The sequence below is a fragment of the Xyrauchen texanus genome, chromosome 44 (assembly GCF_025860055.1).
Source record: "Xyrauchen texanus isolate HMW12.3.18 chromosome 44, RBS_HiC_50CHRs, whole genome shotgun sequence".
Lineage (NCBI taxonomy): Eukaryota > Metazoa > Chordata > Actinopteri > Cypriniformes > Catostomidae > Xyrauchen > Xyrauchen texanus.
Window position 1 is genome coordinate 20151086 of NC_068319.1, and position 23572 is coordinate 20174657.

At 37.3% G+C, this 23572-nt stretch overlaps 1 protein-coding gene across 2 annotated transcripts in view; it reads right to left on the reverse strand.

Annotated features, from left to right (window-relative positions):
* Positions 1–20694, reverse strand: part of LOC127636800 (serine/threonine-protein kinase 10-like) — a 28377-nt gene extending 7683 nt beyond the window's left edge. For both annotated transcript variants that reach the window (XR_007969639.1, XM_052117541.1), the window contains exons 1-10: positions 20406–20694; positions 14530–14694; positions 14394–14442; positions 14099–14248; positions 13927–13999; positions 10023–10217; positions 9032–9206; positions 6937–8814; positions 6415–6545; positions 551–674 (exon numbers count right to left, since the gene is read on the reverse strand). Coding sequence is in view for 1 of the 2 variants with exons in the window: in XM_052117541.1 (XP_051973501.1) it covers positions 551–674; positions 6415–6545; positions 6937–8814; positions 9032–9206; positions 10023–10217; positions 13927–13999; positions 14099–14248; positions 14394–14442; positions 14530–14694; positions 20406–20555 (3090 nt within the window). In the remaining variant the exon portion in view is untranslated. The remainder of the gene's footprint in view (positions 1–550; positions 675–6414; positions 6546–6936; positions 8815–9031; positions 9207–10022; positions 10218–13926; positions 14000–14098; positions 14249–14393; positions 14443–14529; positions 14695–20405) is intronic.
* Positions 20695–23572: the final 2878 nt, after the last annotated feature.

Genomic DNA, 23572 nt, shown 5'->3' on the forward strand with positions numbered 1-23572 from the left:
TTGTATAGTTAAAGTATTAAACTTTGACAGAAATTTCAATTTAATGAGAAATATGCCACATTATGGAAGTTAAATTCACTGAGCATGCTATTTCTTGTTGTCTTTAAAGCTGAAGTATGTCCTGTAACTTTTTCAGTGTTAAAATACTTTCTATTATCCCAGTTTAATATGCAGAGACAACTATAAGTAAGCCATTCATAGGTTAATTCTCTTGAAAACAGTAAACACTGTGTCTTTGCGGTGCTATAAAAATTCCTGTGTTTGTTTTGAGAGACCTGCTTTGACCCGCCCAAACAACGTTACTTAACAAATGGCGTAAGTTGGGAATGGAGCTATCTCTTTGTTTGATCAATGACAGATGGGAGGCATATTCGGAATGCTGTTTTGAAAACATAATTTTATTTTTACGATTCCATTCGATGCCGCTAGTGTTGTAAAAATGATATACTTCAGCTTTAAGTAAAACTAATGATATGCCATTTCTGGTCAACTGGTCTTAAATTGCTAAATGAGACCAAAGGGTTTTGGTGCATGTGACATGATGACTCACAGTCATCTCTTGTTCTATGTGGCGGAACATCTGTTCTCGCTGATGCTGGAGTTTCTGCTCAAGCTGCGCATGCTCTCTCTGCTCCTCTCTCTGCAAAAGCTTCAACGCGTGCAGCTCTTGCCGTCTGCAAATACCCAAGTAGACGTAAATTCACTCACATAAGAATGCACAGATCTATTTTATTTAACTCATGTCATTCTAAACCTGTATAACTTTCTTTATTCTTTGTAACACAAAAGGAAATGTTTGGTAGAACGAGTTCAGTCACCATTCACTTTCATAGCATGGGGGAAAAAGACATACCGTAGCATGTAGGGCTGGGTATTGATACAGATTTCCCATTTCAATTCCATTTTACAAGCTCTCGATTCGGTTTCGATTCCCATGCTTACATATTAAATAAATTCTCTCCCAGCTAATGTGTTAATTATACAGGGGACCTTCTAACTAGATTAAGAAAATATCCATTTTACTAATGAATCACTTTGGTCACATTTTAGCTTTTTAAAAATTAACAAATCAATGTATTTAATCAATAAACGTGATATTATAATTTAGAGTTGGGGTAGTCCAGTCTGAGTCACGATACCAATTTTTATGGACTTGGACTTGTCACAGTTTACTAAAACAATATATCAAAATAAAAATTCTGAAAATATTATTAATATTGGGCTATTAAGTCTTTTTAGGTGTAATGTATCCAGAAAATCAATTTTGTTGCATTGCACGTTGATTTGGTGAAACATTCATTCTATTCATCATCAAATCAACTGAAATGTGTCTGGTTATCATGGCAATGACGTCATGCACTTCTATAGTCTTGTCAGTCAGCGCAAATACCCAAAATAATGCAAAAAAATACGTTTTCAACAATGACCTGAAAGAAGCCGATCTACACTCACCTAAAGGATTATTAGGAACACCATATTAATACTGTGTTTGACCCCCTTTCGCCTTCAGAACTGCCTTAATTCTACGTGGCATTGATTCAACAAGGTGCTGAAAGCATTCTTTAGAAATGTTGGCCCATATTGATAGGATAGCATCTTGCAGTTGATGGAGATTTGTGGGATGCACATCCAGGGCACGAAGCTCCCGTTCCACCACATCCCAAAGATGCTCTATTGGGTTGAGATCTGGTGACTGTGGGGGCCATTTTAGTACAGTGAACTCATTGTCATGTTCAAGAAACCAATTTGAAATGATTCGAGCTTTGTGACATGGTGCATTATCCTGCTGGAAGTAGCATCAGAGGATGGGTACATGGTGGCCATAAAGGGATGGACATGGTCAGAAACAATGCTCAGGTAGGCCGTGGCATTTAAACGATGCCCAATTGGCACTAAGGGGCCTAAAGTGTGCCAAGAAAACATCCCCCACACCATTACACCACCACCACCAGCCTGCACAGTGGTAACAAGGCATGATGGATCCATGTTCTCATTCTGTTTACGCCAAATTCTGACTCTACCATCTGAATGTCTCAACAGAAATCGAGACTCATCAGACCAGGCAACATTTTTCCAGTCTTCAGTTGTCCAATTTTGGTGAGCTCTTGCAAATTGTATCCTCTTTTTCCTATTTGTAGTGGAGATGAGTGGTACCCGGTGGGGTCTTCTGCTGTTGTAGCCCATCCGCCTCAAGGATGTGCGTGTTGTGGCTTCACAAATGCTTTGCTGCATACCTCAGTTGTAACGAGTGGTTATTTCAGGCAAAGTTGCTCTTCTATCAGCTTGAATCAGTCGGCCCATTCTCCTCTGACCTCTAGCATCAACAAGGCATTTTCGCCCACAGGACTGCCGCATACTGGATGTTTTTCCCTTTTCACACCATTCTTTGTAAACCCTAGAAATGGTTGTGCGTGAAAATCCCAGTAACTGAGCAGATTGTGATATACTCAGACCGGCCCGTCTGGCACCAACAACCATGCCACGCTCAAAATTGCTTAAATCACCTTTCTTTCCCATTCTGACATTCAGTTTGGAGTTCAGGAGATTGTCTTGACCAGGACCACACCCCTAAATGCATTGAAGCAACTGCCATGTGATTGGTTGATTAGATAATTGCATTAATGAGAAATTGAACAGGTGTTCCTAATAATCCTTTAGGTGAGTGTATGTCTTTACACCACACGTGAAAACGTAAGTGGGGTGTTTTCTGAATGTTCATTTTCCCCACGAGCACAGAGATAAATCAGACAAGGGTCACATTCAGACAGATACACTGCACTTTTTACATAGTACAAACACTTCAAGGAATATTCCGGGTTCAGTACATGTTCAGCCAATCGACAACATTTGTGGCATAATGTTGATTACCACAAAAATGCATTTTGACTCGTCCCTCATTTTCTTAAAAAAAAAGCAAAAATCTGTTACGTGAGGCTTTTGCAATGGAAGTGAATAAGGACATTTTTTTACATTAAAATAATGTTTCAAAAGTTTAGCCACAAGACATAAGCAATATGCATGTTAACCATATTTAAGTGTGATAAAATCACTTACTAACCGCATCTGTAAAGTTATAGCCAATTTTACAACTTCTTTGCCATGACGATGTAATGTCAAAAAACCCTAAAACAACTGTAAAAATTACAATTTAATCAACTTTATAGCTCAAATAATACTTAAGTTTTAACAGAAGAATTAATGTAAGTGCTTTTATAAAATTATAAGTTTCACATTTCTTTGTTTAAACAAAACAAAGAAAGTGCCTCACTGTAACTCAGATTTTTGCTTTTTTTAAGGAGTCAAAATTAATGTATGTGACAATCAATATTATGGCACAAATGCTGTTGATTGAGCTTAACTTGTATTGAACCCAGAACATTTCTTTAAATGTTGAGATGTGGGGACTGTTTTTTGAATTTTAGGTTCCAATGTTGTGAAATTTGTGTTAAAATATGTACCTGACAGGACAAGTCTACTCATAATTACACGTGCAATATGAAATTATATGGATAAAATAGGCTACATGGAATCTGTCAATTAAAAAAGCTAAAATGTGGTTAAATAGTGAAAAACTAAATATAAAATAAAAAGTACATTTTCACAAACTATATTGCAGAAGTTTGCATACCCCTTTTATTTTAGGCCTATGTGTTTTCACACCCCTTTCAGAATGTATGCAGATATAAGAGATAAAAGGATGTATATTTTATGTAGTTCTGCCTTTCAAAATCTACATTAATAAGAATGTACTGTAATTTACATAAATCATCCTGTTCAATAGTTTGCATCCCCTTGGTTCTTGGTTCTTGTGTTGCCATCAATTATCCAAAAGTGTCAAAAGCTGGATGTCTATATAATTTTGTCACTGTTGGGAAGAACTCAAATGTGCAGAAGATGCTGGGAAACCAAAGAATGTACAGTATTTTTATTAAGAAAAGTGGACAGCTTCACAGCTCAGGACAAAGCAGGGACTTGTGAACAATTCTTACACAAACAGTAATTAATCATAGAGAAAGCAACACACCATATTAAAGGGTTTACTCTCATGCCAGGAGCTCTAAAGCTCACGTGGAGTCTGTCTCATGAACACGCACAGGAGATCAACAGTCAGTCAAGAGTTTCACTTAATGGGGGCCTGGGTAGCTCGTTGAGTATTGACGCTGACTACCACCCCTGGAGTTGCGAGTTCAAATCCAGGATGTGACTCCAGCCAGGTCTCCTAAGCAACCAAATTTGCCCAGTTGCTCATGGTCACAATTAGGATTTCTCGCTCTCAATGGGGCACGTGGTAAGTTGTGCGTGGATCGTGGAGGGTAGCATGAGCCTCCATATGCTGCGAGTCTCCACGGTGTCATGCACAACAAGCCACATGATAAGATGCACGGATTGACGTCTCAGAAGTGGAGGCAACTGAGACTTGTCCTCCGTCACCTGGATTGAGGTGAGTAACCGCGCCACCACGAGGACATACTAAGTAGTGGGAATTGGGCATTCCAAATTGGGAGAAAAGGGGTTAAATACGCTTCACTTTATAATACATCTTACACGTTTGTTTCTCACCAAACCTTATCGTATTCCTTCAGAACAAGTTATAGGTCACATACAATAATTTTTTAGAGTTCTGAATTATACTTTTGTGCCATTTTGAAGTTTAAAGAAGTGGTCACCATAATCTGCCATTGTGTGACATCACTGAGCACAATTCATTTTTTTCACAATTTCTCCCTTTGGGTTAAGAATAAGAAAGAAAATCATATGGAGTTCTAACAACACAGGGGTGAGTAAACAATGACTGAATTTTCATTTTTGGGTGAACTAATCCTTTTAGACCAAGGGAATGTAAACGTTTCAACCGGATCATTTGTTTAAATTCAGTTACCATTTTGTCTTGTGGAATATATGTGAGTATCTGTCGTCAAATAGCTTCTTCAAATCAGGGTTTTAGGTGAACAATCAGTGTGCAGAACTGCCCAGTTTTCTGTGAATTCACAAACATGTCCGTGTTAAATGGCCCTAATATTATCAGTGAGCTTTTCCAGTGTTTTTGGATGTAGCATTTGTAGTCAAGTCATGTGATTGCTAATTACTATTGTGTTGATTCATTATTTACCCAAACCAGTCGGCAGATAGAGACAAAAAATAAATCTCAGTATATATTATTTCTTTAGAAAGGGATCATTTTAGATAAAACTAAACTAAATTGAAATGACAAATTGAAAATAAAGTAGAAATAAAAAACAAACTCTGGTAGTAAAGACTAACACAGCTTTCACTTTCTTCTTTGTTTGAGGGGAGGGGAAAAGCTACAAATAATTGAAATGCCAACAGAACACAATAAGAAGTGTGTTGAAGGTTTTATCTTCATACATCTAAAGCATATGCTTTCATTCTGAAACCACTTTGAAGTCTGTTCAACAGGAAATAGAAAACTAATCATATCGAGGTGTTTTTGCTGCATTTATATTGACAAATAGTTTTTCTTAGTTGTGAAGTTTAAAATAAGCTTAAAACATTGATGCTGAGTTTACGGTTACAATTTTAATTCAGATTCATGAACAGATTAATTCGGACTCAACCTATGGACTGTTATGGACTTGGTCTTGAGTCCGACTCGGCCCCTTTTGGACTCGGACTTGATTGTTTAAAGACTCGGACTTGACTCAGACTCGACTAAGGTGGATTTGAACCCAGCACTATTAAATTGCCTATATTATATTTTGTTACATGTCTATTGTTAAATTGCATAATTTGTACTATTTAGAAGTATTTATTGTTGAACGTGTGCTAAAAAACGGCACTATTTCTTTAAGAAAACTGCCATTTCCATAAAGAGCATTTGTAAATGAGACATTATTCAGTGACAGATGGGTTGCATAGATATCTTTGTACACACATTACACAGAACAACTTTTACTCTCAACAAGCAGTGAAAGGATCACGTGGCTGAATACTTTACCACTATACTACACAATCACTGGTGAGTGAAATCTGAACATTTACCAGCCAGTTTCTAAATATATACATTTTTAGTTGCATAGCACAAATTTAGTTGCAAATGCCAGTGATTTCCTCTCATTGTAGAGGGGTGTGCATTGAATAAAAGATTGATCTTGGGATTAAAGTATCCATATCGAGAGTCTTCAAATGAATATTGCGCTGCATCAGAAAATCCATATTTTTACCCACGCCTAGTAGCATGATGACTGAGGCTAACATTGTGCCAAACGTCTCCTTTTGTGTTCCACATATGAATAAGTGTCTTACAAGTTTGGAGCAACATGAGGATGGGTAAATGATGACAGAAGTTTTTGGGTGATCTATCCTTTTAAAACTAAGCTGAAAATTACACACAGCAGATTTAATCATTTTAAATGACCAGTCTCTCCATTATAATTTATAAAGACCACTTGTTACCTGGTGGAGCGCATTTGTTGTTCCTTGCCATCTCTCTCACTAACCACTTTGGAGGTGGTAACACTGACCTCATGACCGTCCACCATAAATTTTCGAGTTTTCTTTACTGTCCTCCTGCTTGGGTTTAAGTCCTAAATTGACAAACAGAGAAAAACATAAATTACATGTTCAATTTTTGTTTGCTAATTGACCTTTTTAAATTTCCATGTTTGGAACATGCCCATTTGCTCCAACAGTAAAATAACCAATCCACTATTACGTTTCCACGTCTTTCCAAAAAAGAATGAGAATTTCTTTTTTATTATTGTTTTTTTATTTATTTTATTAATGCCATTTATTTTATTAATGCCATTTATTATAGCCTATATCATAAGAATAATGTTATAAATGTACATTCAATACGTAAAAAATATAAATATTTTTATAGAGTTTGCTAGATTTACACTGCTTAATGCAGAAATGGTTCATCACAGTCTGTGAAAAGTGTACATTTTGTGGCTAGTTTGTTTGTTTCAGACTCACCCCTTCAAAGCCAGTGGACAGAGGAGGGGAAGTTGGCTCTGTAGTTGGAGAAAGAGGTGGAATTGTGTCATCATTAGATTCCTTAGTTGTGGTTCTATTAGATCCAACATGTGGTGGTATTAAGTCTGAATCTTCTATGCCATTTGCAAGTGGCCTTTCATTGGTTTTATCTTGCCTTTTTTTGTCCTCCTCAAGTGCAAACATCACTTGCTTTTTCAGCTTTGGTCCAGTCACATCTATTGTTTCATCACCTTTGCTTTTCGATTGGTCTCCTTTGGAGTTCTGTAAGCTTATAATATCATTCCATTGGTTACATTCTTGTTTAGGTTCCTCTGAATCAGTAACAACTTCTTTCTCTTCAGAACAGTTTACTTTCTCATCTCCATCGGTTTCTCCTTCATTGACACTGATACTCATTTCCCCCTCAGTACTGGTCTCTTCTGTAGTTACTTTAGTTGATAGCTCTATTTCTCTCCCTGAATTGTGTAAAACAATGATCTTTGTTTCCTTAATTTGGATGAGTGTTTCCATCTCATCAGATTGTCTTGTGGTTTTACCATTTTCATTTTTCAATTCCACCTCAGTTGGTGGCATACTTTCCTTGGTGGCTAAATGTTCTTCTTGCTCTGTCCCGGTATCTGTTGTCGCATTCAGTTCTTCACCTTTTTCACTGCTTTCCTCTTTCTCGTTTGAAGCTTTGTTGATGGATTCATTGACATTCTCATCCCCTACCTCCATGGTAATGTGCTTTTCCATGGTGGCTTCTTCTGTACTTGTATCTTTAGCTCCATTAAGGTCTTTGCCTTCTTGACAACTTTCCAATTTTGTTTCGTCCTCTGTTCCTCCATTTGTCTCCATTTCTGCAGGCCCTTCTATTTCTACCTCATTTTTTTCATCAACAAGCATGACTGTTTCCTCAACAGTGTCATTTTCTGTTGGTTCATTTGTCTGGTTTCCTTTCTGAAGATCAGGAATTTCTTCAGGTATGTTACTAGATAGCATCTCAACAGCTAAAAATGTGTTAATATCAACTGTGAGAAGAGAATTGTATGTTTTCAAAGGACAGGCCAAATCAAGGTACTCATTTTTTGATATTTCCTTGTCGCTTTTGCACTTTTTGGTTAGTGGTGTTTCCAAACTTAAAGCTTTAATCAGTGTGGTCTGTGGATGCGTTGCTCTAGGAAGGTTAATTTTGGCGACAATAGCAGGTTTTTGGAGGGATTTCCAGAATGTTTGGTCATTGTGGCCTGAATCCTCATCAGCGTCAGAGTCCAGCTTGGTAAGATTTAGTGTTTTCTTTTCAGAGATATCGGTTTGCAGGTGTGTTTGTGAGCTTGAATGATTTAAGTTCTTGGTTTCTTTCTTGTCAGTCTCTACTTTAGCTTTCTTGTCTTTGGCATCAGCAGCCTCATTACTTTTTACTTCAAATAAGTCAGATGTTTGCTCCTTGGGTTTGTCAGTCCGTTCACTCTCATGGCTATCTTCTCCCTGTGAAACCGAAAGACAATTTGCCACAGTTTTTGCTGCAATGGAATCTTCAGAGTCTTTAGTTCCCCGAACGGCTGAATTGTCACCCCAGAATCCAGATTTGCAATGACGAGAGCTCCCTGTCAGAAACGAAAGCAGGTTTCCAGGGACAGAGAGACGTCTTGCCCTCTTTTGTGTTTTATCTGTGGCCTGGGAGGCCCTGCGAGTTACTTTAGCCTCACTGTATGGCTCAGAGTTGGTGGGAAATTGAGGAACAGCATTTACGGTCTTCTGAGGACTCTTAGGTTCATGTGGTTTTTGTTCTTCAAATGTTTGTACTGGTTGTGGCTGTGTTTGCTCAGACTCTGTTGCTAGCATCTCATTCACAGAACACTGGAAGTCTAAAAGAGACTACAGAAGAACAGATGAAGAAAAATATGCAGTAACCTTGCCAAAAAGACCAGCCTAGTCCAGGAGGCTGGTCCAGCAAAAAAGAGACATCCTCCCCTCCCCCCCAAATACCGCCCTCCCAATAGTGGGACTAGGCTTGAGCGCTGGTCAAATAAAATGCCTTGTATATTCTTGCTAAGAATCATGTTTAATTTGCCACAGGAGCAGATGTAATTACCTCAGCCTCTATGACCTCAGTCACCTCTGCTTTTGCCTCAGCAGTGAGCTCTTTAAGGGCTCGCCCATCTCGCCCAGAGTAAGAGAAAGGGTGGGCCAGGAGCTGTTGGGCTCCCCAACGAGCCTCTGGGGTCTTATGTAATGCCCTCCTCAGAAAGTCTTGGAAATGAGATGACCTGGTTGTAGATTTCAAGATAAGGTAAGCTGTGTCCTAAACTAGGGATGCACAGATTACAAAATTTGTGTGCAAATACCGATATCCGATTATTTAGAACATCTGCTGATACTGATACAAATTGTTTGTTGAATGTGCTTTTTTTATGCTATCTTGTTTTAAATTACTGATAATAACACAATTTTGTAAGACATTTTTAATAACTGTATTCTCTATGTCTCTATATGTTTTCCATGTTTCAGAGTAACTGGCCTCAGTTCAAATCAAAACACTTATACAAAACACATTATTAACTCACATTAATTTAATTATGTATAGCCTCACATTAAATTGGTGAGATTTCTTCATTATTTTAATGTTCTGAACTCTTAATGATGAAGCATGTCTCTTTTTAGCTGAAGCAGCCTCTGCTTAGCTTCAACAAACTCCTCATATTCCTTGTTGTGTCTAGCTTTAAGGTCATTCAATTATTATATAAAAGTTTGGTAAAAATGGTAGTTTTTACCGTGAAATTCTAGCAGTGCAAAGCTTACAATTTGCAACTCTGCTGTCGTTGTCAACCAATTCAAAGCAATTCCACACAAGAGATGATTTCTTTCACACCACGAGTTGTAGGCTAATTGTCCACTACATTTTTTCTACCCTCTTTTGACAGGAAATAATTGGCCCTTATAATCTGCTTTTCTTAAACAATCAACCAATGTCCAATAGTGCAGATAATTGCTTTTATTTGCCGATACAGATTTTTGCCAGATACATCTGTGTATCTCTATCATAAACCTCAGCCAATCTAGGGTTTGATGGAGTGAACACCCACCATTGGCGAGGATTGGAAAGTGTGGGTGGTGGAGACTTGGTGATCTTCAGCAGGACCCTCATGGGATTGAGAGAATGATGAGGGGGCTCCATCTCTGCAGCCTCAATCAAAGTGATGCCCAGTGACCAGATATCAGCTTTCGAGCTGTAGGGATTGTCCTTTGATGTTTCACACATGATCACCTCCGGTGCCATCCTTGAAAGACAAGAGATTTTAAATATTTTTGGGGGCAGTTTGGTCATTTTAAATGTAAGGATCACATTTGCATAACTTTTGTTTAGTTGTTATACTGTTTATTATTTTTTATTGTTTAAGATTTTAAAGAAACAATTCAGCCCAAAATTTAAATCATCATTTACTCACCCCAAGTGACTTTCTTTATTCCACATACTTAAACTTGGTGTGTCATGGTTGGTTATGTGGCATGCAAGAACCAATTGAGTCCTTGATGTGAAACCAGGTCTGATGCATTTTGATTTACCAAGTTTGAAAATACATATATTCAAGATATATAATATTTGGGAGTTTTAATTTTGAAATACATTTTGGTCTATTCAACAAAGCTGAATGTAAGTCTTCAGAAGACTTGGAATGTAGTGCACAAGATAGAGATGGATGACCTATTATGATCACTGATATATTGGGGCACGAGACCAGATAGTGCCTTGTAGACAAAAATCTGAATTTTGAAATCCTGAATATTACCGGAAGCCAGTGTAGAGATGCTAAAACAGGGGAAATGTGATACCTCTTTCTTGACCCTGTTAAAAGCCTAGCTGCTGAGTTTTGAATAAGCTGTAGGCAGGATAACGCAGTTTTGGGCAGACCAATGTACAATGAGTACAATAACCTTGATTAAATAAGTGAGTCGGTCACAATTTCCAAGTCTTTATGGGAAATTTGTATTTTATTTTAGTGATAGTTCTAAGGTGGAAAAAGCTACCCTTGACCACAGCACTGATCTGCTCATTAAAAAGTAATGATTAGTCTAAAATCACTCCAAGACTCAAGGACCTAACTGGGCAACCAGGCCAAATAAGTAGGACGTAGAGGAACTAAAAATCAGAACTTTGGTTTTGCTTTCATTTAATTGTAAGAAATTGATTTCCAGCCAATGTTTAATATCTTTGAGGCAATTTAGGGCATTCTCAGATTAACAATTCTAATCTACACTCACTGGGAAATAAATTTGTGAATCATCAGCATAACAGTGATAAGATATGCTGTAAATAGAGGGTCCTAAGATTGACCCTTGAGGGAAACCACACTGTAATTGAGCCGAAGTAGAAGAAAAATTACCTAAATTCACAGAGAACATCCTTTCTTTTAGATAGGAGGAAAACCACTGGAGGGTCATCCCCTGGATGCCAACCATACATTCTATATGATTTAGGAGAATATTATGGTCGATTGTGTCGAACTCGGCATTGAGATCTAATAAAACTAAGATGACGGTTGAACCTGAATCCATGGATCCATATCATTAGTAACCTTCAACAATGCAGATTCAGTGATTTCTGAGTTTCTGAAACTAGACTGAAATGTATCTAAAATGTTAAATGTATTTAGATAGGTGTAGAGCTGCAAATAAACAACTCTCTCCAAAATCTTGGAACTAAAAGGCAGTTTAGAGATTGGTCTGTAATTTTTTGTGTATTGCAAGATCCAAAACATGATTTTTTTAACAAAGGATGTAGAATTGCATGTTTAAACTACTTGGAACAACTCCACTTGCTAATTAGCTGTTAATTATAGCTGTCATATTGGAACTGATAGTCATAAAAAAAATGTAAGAAGGTGTGGAGAAAAAATATCCAGCTTGTAACTGGAACACTTTATTTTGGAGACTACATCTGCTAACTGTTCTGATATAACTGGTTTAAAGTGAGTCAGGGACCTGGACAGGGAAGGAATTAATGGTTGATCAATTTGTGAAAGTACAATCACACCTAGAATCTGCTCAATTTTGTAAAGATTAAGTAGTAAAGAAGTTTAAAATGTTTCACAGTTCCCTTGGGTGGCGTCCAGAAATGCATTTTTAGTTGGGTTTTAAACAGAATCAATTATTTTGAACAAAACTTTTGGTCGATTTGCATTATCAGTGATTAATGTAGAGAAAAACTTGGCTTCAGCTTCCTTTACAGTTCTCTGATAGTTTGTTAAACACTCCTTTAAAATATTGCAAGAGACCTGAAGCTTTCAGTCAACTTGCGCTCAGCTTTTCTGCACTCTTGTCTGAGAGCTTGGGTGACGTCATTTAACCAAGGCTGTAAAACACACTTAGTTCTCCTTGGCTTGAGCGGGGAGACATTATCAAGTGCAAAAGTACAAGATTTATTAAAAGCTTCGACCAATGATTCTGTGTCGAGTCCAGCTAAGACATCATCTGTGAAATGCGTTAGATACAATTCTGAAAAAAGATTGGCAGTAGATGAGTGAATGTAGGACAGTAGGCAGAGGACAAGTAGAGACAGACTCAAACATTATTGAATAATGGTCAGAAATGGGAATATCTATAAGAGCTCTAAGTTGGACACAGAAAGACCATACAATAACACCAGATCTAATGTATGACCCATATTGTGAGTAGGACCAGATCAATTCATATACCAGCGGTTTCAATGGAAAGCATGCATGAATATTAAAATCCCCAAAAATCAGGAGTCTATCACCCATGACAACAGTCCAGAGAGAAAGTCAGAAAATGATTGGATGAAGTCCTTATTAAATTTGGGAGGTCTGTACATGAGTAGCAGAAAAGGACCCAAGATGTCAATCTTTAACAATTGGACCTCAAAACTGGAATACACGTCCAAAGAGTTTTCAAAAACAGTGGCAATGCCACCTCCTCGTCCTGAAGTCTGTGGGGAATTTAAAAAGTCACAGCCTGGTGGTGTTAGATCCCCCAGGGCCATTTGTTTGCCACGATTCAGACAGGCCTCAGTGATGAATAAAAAGTCCAATGATCATGACACCAAAAAGTAATTCAGAATAAAAGACTTGTTCTAAATGTGAACGTGCATTAAAGAGGGTCATCTTAATAGTGGTGACATCTGTGTTTTGTGGTGAAATAAAAGATGTGCATTTCAGCAAGCTGAGATAATCAAAATTGACACCCCACCCCACCCCAAAATAATTTTTGCTGCTTATTTACTCAATTAAAATGAGCTAATTTAATTTAATTTAACTATTTAAAGTACATTTTCTTAGTTTCTACTTAATTTAAAAGTTGGCTTTTTTCCATTTGTGTTGGGACTACATAAACACGTTTTGTTGACATAACTGAAACTGGCAAGGTAAACATTTTTAAATTAAGTGTTATGTATTTTTGAGCCAGATGAAGAAAGGAGGCGACTTAATGGTGCTTAATGTTGTTATTTTGGGATTTAGAACTGATTCTGATATGCTGTGTTACAATTGTGAAGAGTGGAGCTTTTGCTTAGGTTGAGGATAGATACACAAACAACATACTGTATCTTGCTTTATTTACTCAAGGAGCAATTACTACTTAGCATTTAGCATATGCTATTATAACATAATGTGACACAAAATAAAACGAAGTAAATTAATCATGTTAGGGAAACTTTGTTCCATTATATGAAACTTGCTTGTACAAATTATGTTTTCTGACAAAGAATTAATGAACTAAACCAAGATGAAAAAAATATGTATGTTGATGCAACTTAAATGATTCATGTGTAACCAATGTATATGATTAAATCATGTAAATTCAAAGCATTTTGTTTTTCAGGGTAGTTAGTAGTGCTTTCATGGAAGAAAGTCATATGGGGTTGGAACGGCATGAGGCAGAATAAATGCTGACAGAATTTTCACTGTATTTTCACAATTAAAGTAAGGTTGGTGAGCATTTGAGCAAATGTTAGGGTGTAACTCTGAGTCTTACCAGTATGGCGTTCCAATGAAAGTTGAGCGTTTTTGAAGGGTATTGTCCATTTTTGCAGACACACCAAAATCAGCTGAATAAGAAAGCACACATGTGTAAAGCAAACTGGCATATACAGCCTGTATCAAGGCCTATGAACTTCAGAGGGGAACACAGAACAGTATATCTGTACCTAGTTTGACATGTCCCTCCATCGTGAGCAGAATATTGCCAGCCTTCAGATCTCTGTGTATAATGTGATGTTGGTGCAGGTAAGACAGAGCTTGCAGAGTCTGACAGCACACCTCACTGATCTGTTGCTCTGAAAGGCCCCGCTCCAGCTCTGTAGCACACACAGATAATTCAAAATATGATAATACCACAAAGATGCAGAAGGGAAAAAAAGTCATACAGGTTTGGAACAACGTAAGGGTGAGTAAATGATGACAGAATTTTTATTTTGGGAATGTACTATGCCTTTAACCCACCCAACATTATATCATCCAGTGCTCCTCCAGGGCAGTACTCAATAAGGATCTGAAGGGAGATGACATACTGAATGTAAGTTTAAGACTCTAAGGAAATAAACACTACGATGCAACTCAATAAACAGATGTGGCTCACCCATAGCCAGCCCTCAAAGTAGATGGCATCCAGCAAAGAGATAATATTTGCATGGCGACATGCTGCAAGGATGTCTATCTCAGTGATGTAGTCATCCAGCTGCTCTTCACTGCATACTTCAATAACTTTAGCAGCTCCCAGGACCCCTGTCGTCGGATTCTGAGCCTGTGATTAATAAGACATAACACTTGCCTTCAGGGCCGTAGCAAGGAATTCTGGACCCCCTGACATATATTGCTCTGGGAGGGGCCTATTAAATAAATACAGTCTCCTCATGGCATGGACACTGGCCTACAAACATAACTTTTCACCTAGGAGATATTACATTTGGAACAACAAAGACATCCTTTACAAAAATAAATCTCTTTTTTTTGATTACTGGTTTGAAAACAATATTATATTAGTTAGCCAGCTTTTGAATAATGATGGAAATTTATTAACATATAGAGAATTTTTGAATAAATTTAAAATACCAGTTAGACCTAAAGACTTTGCAGTTGTAATGGATGCGATTCCCAGGAAAGTATTGATCCTTCTTAAAAATGCACCACAAGAGGAAGATCTAAATTTTACAGACATTATGGGTAAAATATTTCTGGGTAATACAGACATTTTACAAAATAAAGTCTCAAATAACTATGTTAGGAATATACTTAATAATATTGTTTACCCTCCAGCTCGTTTTTTCTGGTCATCTGTGTTTGGAGATGTAAATTGGTGTAATGCTTGGCGAACAGTGGATAAATTCTACATTAATAACAAAGTAAAAGAAGTCTCTTTTAAAATAATGCATAGAATATATCCAGTAAAACATGTATTGGAACGTTTTAAATTAGATATTGATTACTCTTGTAATTTCTGTAAAGGTGAAAAGGAAACAATTTTTCATTTATTTTTCCATTGTATACATACAAAAATATTTTGGATTGATGTGGAGCGTTTAATTAAGGAAAAATTGACCATTGACTTACAGCTGAGTGGATTTGACATTATGATACACTTTAGTGATCATGGGATTGAGAAAGATAAGGCATACTTTATACAATTGTTAATACTGATGGGGAAGTTTCACATTCATAAAATGAAATGGTCTGACTCCAAACCTAACTTTTCTTGCTTTAAAAATGATTTTAAGCTTTATTGTTCTCTTTTGTGTAAGTGCACAAGTAAAAAGGCAATTAGAGCTTATAGCATTGTAAGCAGGATATATAATGTAACACCCCTTTTCTGTTTGTAATACTTTTTTCTTGTCCTCTGGCACTGTTCTTTTTTTATTTTACTTTATTTACTTGGTTTTTTGTTTCATTTTGAAGGATTATGTCTCATTGTATTGTTCTGGTTCGTGGCATTAATAAAAAAAAAAAAATAAATAAATAAATAAATAAATAAATAAATAAATAAATAAATAAATACAGTCTCAAATTTGTTCTGGGCCCCCCTGTACTATTGGGCCCCTAGAATCGTTTACACCTTTCACCCCTCTTGCTATGGCCCTGCTTGCCTATTGTTACTTCTAATACAGTTTTTGTGTTAATTTTTCACAATTACAATGGGAATTTCAATGCTTTCCAAATGAAACACTCTTAAACAGACATCTTGGATATGTGTGTGTGTGCTATCTAGTTCGATGGATGGATAGAAAAAGCACAATAAGTCTGAGCAGTCTGAAGGTCTGGGCAAAGTTTGGTGAATGTAGCTTGAAAGTATATGAGTAAAGCCCAAATACTTCGGCCAGACGCGAACGCGAACAGGACGCAAATCGCGTCACCAGCAGAGTGCTCGAGCACCACGTGTCTTTGAACGCGCAGACTGCGCATGCGCCTACAATTATCTGCACGAATTAGTGGATCCACAAGGCGGCAAAACTCACATTTGAGTCGTTGCTGTCAGGAGGACATGCTAGAACATTAACAGGAGAGGAAGGTAAAAACAACAACTGTAGATATGCACGTCTAGTGTGTGTGTGTGTGTGTGTGTGTGTGTGTGTGTGTGTGTGTGTGTGTGTGTGTGTGTGTGTGTGTGTGTGTGTGAGGAGGTCAGGAGATGCCTGCATTTTGTAAAACTTGAGCCTGAAGGAATATAAAGACACCTTTATGGGTCTAAACTCCTGAAGAGAAATTGTCTAGCGTCTAATAGCAGTCGTATCGAGCATGCGCCAAATGCGCGCACTGTCAAATTGACTACACTCAAAGTCTTTCTATTAAGTCAGTCCACTGTCGGCGATCTTGGGAACGCTCTCGGGAGGCTATTTTCAGTCATGACAGTGCAGCTCCTATCTACTTGAATGGTAAAGACCAAAAACGATTTTCAAGATTACGGTAAAAAAAAAATTCAAATCAGCAATGAAATATAATAATATTGGAGTCTTAAAGTAGGCTTCCTAAGCTCATATAACGCTAAAACGCGCAATTTTCGAGACGCTTAACATGTTATGTCTGTTTCTAAAAGGTGATTGGCTCTGTAAGGCGGGACGGGTTTTTTCTACATTCGTTGACCGTTGACCGTTGACCAATACATTTCTCATTTTAATAGAAGTGGCCCATCTCTGCTAAGTAAAAGACGCTGAGCGTTCGCATCAAAATCTAAGTATACTTTGGGCTTAAGGAGTTTAAGTATGAAGGTAAAATTGTGCCTAAATGATTTGCATGCGCAGAGTAAGATTTGTGAAAGCGTAAAAATCAATTGCATGAGCATGGAACTTTTTGTAAAGTTGTAAATCAAGTTGCAAGCATAAGATAAAAAAATATTAGCATTTTAATGCTTTGCATAAATTTAATTCATGTGTTGTTAATCTGTAATTTCGTATTAATACAAAGTACATTCGATGTGTATTATTCTTAATTTTTCTGATCGCGCGCACACACACACACACATTCTTGTTTCTCCAATAACATGTTAGAAACAGCCCATGATACTAGAAGTTCTAAAGTTTTTATTTTATTTATTATTTACTTGTTCATTGAACTGTTGTATAGGCAATATCAAACTCGCAATCGTGCTGTATGGCCCTAAATCAGCACTGATGTAGGACCATATGACAATCTTGCTCCTGTGGTATTGCTTACATATTTCAATATTTCAGAGGAGAGATACCCAGTGAAAAAATACTGAGCCATATGAAGAAGAAACTGTCTGTCACGTAACTAAGCCAATCAGATCAGAGTAAACTGGTCAAGGACCTAATTTGATTGGTTACCAGAAGCAGGTAGACCCGCCTTCCCGCTGCTGCTTGCGAAACTCTTCTCAGTGAGAAATTTGTGATAAAAGTGTAGGCTAATTGTAACAAAAGGAAGATAGAACAGTGTATATCTGATTATTTCTGGAAAAATATTTATGCCACAAACACAAGTCATTTACATGTTTGCAGTAGTTTATTTTTACACATACAGAATGATTCTATGAGTCGAATCCGTTTTCATGACATCCTTTCTTTACTTGCATATCGCTGATTTCCGGTTTGCAATATTTTTGGTCATGTTTAGGTGAAAAACAGTGCCAAAAGTGTATGAAAAAAAGGAAGTTAGAAGACTACACACCAAATTTACTTTGTATTAATATGAAATTACAGACTCACACATGAATTAAACTTATGCAAACATTAAAATATTGCTAATATTTTTTATCTTATGCTTGCAGCTTGATTTACACCTTTACAAAACATTCTGTGCACATGCAATTTATTTTTATGCTTGCAGTTTTGATTTACGCTTTCACAAATCTTACTCTGCACATGCAAATCATTTAGACACAATTTTACCATCTACCTGATTTAGGGTATTTGGAGGGGGGAAAAAGATAAAACCTAAACCAAGTTGGTTGAATAACAACATTATGTGGGCTGTCAAGCCAACATAAGTGCAGGTCATGGTGCAAAAGACATGTTAATTGCAACAACAGTAATGTTGCATCACTTGGATTTGATGTAATAGGTTGAAAATTGCTAACAGAAATCCATTTTTCACATTTCGGTTTAACAGGAAGTCGCCAAACCGCAGTGTAGCTCTAAGCATAATCTTATCAGCTTGGAAACCTATAAATATTAAGTGGTCACAAATAAGTGTATTCATAGACAGAGGCTTAACAAACTGGAGGGTAATTAAGGCTATGTACCCGACCACCTTAGAGGTTATATATATAAAAATAAAAAAAATACATTTACAATAGCCTACATATCTTGCCTTCTTTAGCCATGCATTCAACACAAAATAGTTTTCAAATTGCAGGTACTACCTTGTGTACAATGTGTACACTTTATACACAGAAGTAAAATCACTTGAACCCTTCTGTTATGTTTAAATATTATGACAACTATGATGCTCGGGTCAAAAATTACCCGTACAGAGTTCAATAGATTGTCAGTAGATTTACAGCACACTAATCTATTAATTATGAACATGAAAATTGGCATAGGCTTACCTACATTTTTCACACTGAATACAGGCTTATTTTGTAGCATTTTAACTGGAAAGAGCGCTACCTATATGTCAGTGGTGGTACTACACAATTGTTCAATAGATCATTAACTTTACAGTGTAAGGCTTTACACAGTTTGTTTGTGTGTGTGTGCGGGCACACAACACAATTTAGTCAGTGTTGAGGATAACCCAGTGGCATTTTGACCGAATTTAAAATTAATATTAGTTTTTCACTGTTTTTAACTCTTAAACAGGTCAAAATTGACCCAAACAGAACAGGAGGGTTATGACATACAGTATATGCTGTCTTAAAGTGATTTTACTTCTGGATGGTTCAAGTTCCAACTTTTTATTACCAGACAGCCTTTTATGTAGTTTGTCGCTCTGACTAAATATATCTGAATTGTTTTCTAGAGCTCTATATTACAGCAAGTATTTATATGAAATACAATATTAAAATGAATCATTTTTATTCATCCAAACCACTTTTTAAGGGTAACTGCGATTTATAAATGTGATTAGTACATAAAGTAAAGGCTATAAGTGTCATCGAAACAAAAATGTTGATCCTCTGTTGACAAACTTGACCTTGTTTTGTCATCCACAAAACATGACAAGATTTTCTAGACTACATATGAACATCATGAAGCACCTTAAAGCATCTGAAGACGAAATACACAGCAATAAAAACATTGTCTTAATCAGTATTTTGGATTTGTTTTCCTGAACAAATATCTAAACATCCTTGAAACAAAATAAATAACTTTACTTGAGCAGATAAATTACACAATATATTAAGACTAGAGAATATACCTTGAATTAAAATTGTTTATTTATTACCCCATTGGTAATTAATGTTCCTAGTTTTAAACAGATCTTATACAATTTTAAAGGTTTAAATATGTTACACACACACACACAAACAACAACAATTTGGAGTATGAGCCATACCATATGACAAACAAGTCTACTATAAGAAAAATAAATTAAAGATTTATTCTCTATATCATGCACAATTTTGCTTCGAAAGTCAATTTAACTTGCATTAAAAAATACAAAAAATATTTTGGTACTGTAACATCTTTTTCCTTTCAATTTTAATCCTTTGGTTTTCAATGTTATTAAGCCTGAAAATGTAAAATGTGCGTAACATATTTTTTAAAAAGGTGGTAAAGGCAGTATATAATCACATGCTAAAAGGATGGATTTGTCTGTTCAGTTGTATCAATGCCAGTTTCTTGTGGGAGGGATTTCCTTGAAATGATATTTTAAGTCAGATAATATCTGTGCAAAGGCCCAGTTCTTTTTTTTTTAAAAAACATTTAGTGCTTTCATCGCCTGCAAATCCAAATAGTTAGCATTTATGAGGAAAATTTTACTTCTGGGTCTTGTTATTGTGTAATTCACTCAGACTTAAATCTCACCATTATCATCTAAACATTCTCTTTATTGATCCCTTACCTTATACACCTTACCAAAAGCTCCATCCCCCAGTTCACCCAAAGTCTCCCACATCTGATGTGGATCCACATCCCTCTTAAGGTTTTCATAGTGTCTAACCCGCTTTTTTTCCACACCCAGCCGAAAGATACGCATAAGGAGGGAGGCCATGGCTCCCTCCCTTTAAATCCACTCCTCCTCCTTAAGAAATGCCTTCAATCTACTGTTGGTCCTCAATGTCGTGTTCAAACTGGACTTAATCAAATCCACTGTTATAACTGTGCAACACAAACAGTCTCTACTAGACTAAGTCTCTGCAGGGCAAAGATGCTTTTGATTGTCTGAGCACCTCTGAGCAAGACAGGAAGCTGCGAGTAGCAACCACATCCTTCGAAAATATGGGCCACAATAATGTGCAGGATGCCTGCCTCGTATGCAGAAAAGTACATCACACCATCTTTTGTACTGTGTTTTTCTGATGCAGTAAGAGAGTCAGTTGTAGTGCCATATTTATTGTAAGAGAATATTTTATTTATTAAAATCAGCAGATAGAGATGATTGATATCAGAATAGGTATGTTGTGTTCAGTTACTCAAAGAGGCAGTATGTGCAGTAGGCCTATACAGGGCCGTAGATAGTGGGTTGAATGGTGGTAATGATTCTAGGGGTCCAAAGGGGCCCACGAGAAATTCTAAACTGTATTTCTTAATAGGAAAGGGTCCCACAGCATTATACTGTCAGTGGGCACAGAACACCTTGCCACGGCCCTTGGCCTGTATGCTTTGAATAAGGTCCCATATTCTCGCTAATGGTTTCAAAACCAAACCTTTCGCACTTTCAAGGCATCAAATATTGAAGCGTAGACAGCAAACCTATGTGTCACTCTGCAGACACAAACAGAAAATTTGCTGTTTACTGCAATATGTATAATGAAGTGACAGATGTAGTCTTATAATTTAATCACTAGATGTCACTTTTGTACCACTTTTATATCATTAGACCAGCACAACATGTAATCACAATTTTTTGAGAAAGCAGGTAATGTGTGATGATGTACTTTGTGTTCATTTGATTTAAATATGATCCATATGGTTCAGCCCCTCACATGTTGCTATTTTAAATAGCTAAAGATCTCCACTACGCTAATCAGTGGGAAAAAGCAAGATAGAAAAAATAGAATACCTTGAAAAGCTCCCTTAAACACATAGACCCAATTACAAACTTCCAGGCTTAAAAAAGGAATGGTTCACCCAAAAATTTAAATTATCTCATCATTTACCCACCCTCATGCCATCTCCGATCTGTATGACTTTCTTCTGCAGAACACAAAGATTTTTAGGAGACTATCTCAGCTCTGTAGGTTCATACAATGCAAGTTGATGGTGACCAAAACTTCAAAGCTGTGGTTTAATCCATGCCTTCTGAACCGATCCAACCGGTTTTGGGGAGAACAAACCAAAATGTAACTCCTTTTTCCTTGTACATCTTGCCATTGCAGTCTCTAAGCATGATCAGGATTTAAAGTTCGATAACACTCCCGAGTGCTTGACACATGTAAAGAGCGCTAGATGGTGCTATGAAGAGTAATCAAGCTTAAAATCATGATCGCCAAGGAGACTGCAGATCTCACAATATAATTAAAAATATATGTGAAAAGGGAGTTATATTTTGGTCTGTTCTCACCCAAAATCAAATGGATCGCTTCAGGAGATTAATTAAACCAATGGATTCATATCAGTTACTTTCTTGCTGTGTTTATGTGCTTTTTGGACCTTCAAAGTTTTGTTCATAATTTACTTGCATTGAATGGATCTACAGAGCTGAAATATTCTTCTAAAAATCTTAATTTGTGTTCAACAGAAAAAAGTCATACAGATCTGGGATAGCATGAGTGTCAGTAAAGAATTTTCATTTTTCAGAATCAGAATCAGCTTTATTGCCAAGTATGCTTACACATACAAGGAATTTGTCTAGGTGACAGGAGCTTCCAGTCAACAACAATACAAACAATACCAAAAACAGCAGCAAGACATAGGTAATTAAAAACCAAAAAGAACACAAAATAAATAATTATACATATACGTACATACACTCACCTTCATACATACCCACATACACACACGTAGTGCAAATCTAATACAATCTGTATATAAAGAACAAAAACCTGTATATTATGTACAGAGCAATGTAAGTAATTTTTAAAATAAACTGTGTATTGCACATAATTATTGCTCAATGGGGCAATTTAATTGTTCATTAGATGGATGGCCTGAGGGAAAAAACTGTTCCTGTGTCTGACGGTTCTGGTGTTCAGAGCTCTGAAGCGCCGGCCAGAAGGCAACAGTTCAAAAAGGTAGTGGGCAGGGTGAGTGGGGTCCAGAGTGATTTTACCAGCCTTTTTCCTCACTCTGGAAGTGTATAGTTCTTGAAGAGGGGGCAGGGGGCAACCAATAATCCTCTCAGCAGACCGAACTTTCCTTTGTAGTCTTCTGATGTCTGATTTCGTAGCCGCACCAAACCAGACAGTTATTGAAGTGCAGAGGACAGACTCAATGACTGCTGAGTAGAACTGTTTCAGCAGCACTGGTGGCAGGTTGAACCTCCTCAGCTGGCATAGGAAGTACAACCTCTGCTGGGCCTTTTTCACAGTGGAGTCGATGTGTATCTCCCACTTCAGGTCCTGTGAGATGGTAGTGCCCAGGAACCTGAATGACTCCACTGCTGCCACAGTGCTGTTTAGAATGGTGAGGGGGGACAATGTTGGGGTGTTCCTCCTAAAGTCCACAATCATCTCCACTGTTTTGAGCGTGTTCAGCTCCAGGTTGTTTTGACTGCACCAGAAAGCCAGCCGTTCAACCTCCTTTCTATATGCAGACTCATCATCATCTCGGATGAGGCGGATGACAGTGGTGTCGTCTGCAAACTTCAGGAGCCTGACAGAGGGGTCCTTGGTGGTGCAGTCATTGGTGTACAGGGAGAAGAGAAGTGGGAGAGCACACATCCCTGGGGGCACCAGTGCTGATGGTACAGGTGGTGGAAGTGAATTTTCCTGCCTCACAAGCTGCTGCCTGTCCGTCAGAAAGCTGGTAATCCACTGACAGGTAGAGGTGGGAACAGGGAGTTGGTTTAACTTAGTCCGGAGTATATCTGGTATGATTGTGTTGAAAGCCGAGCTGAAGTCCACAAAA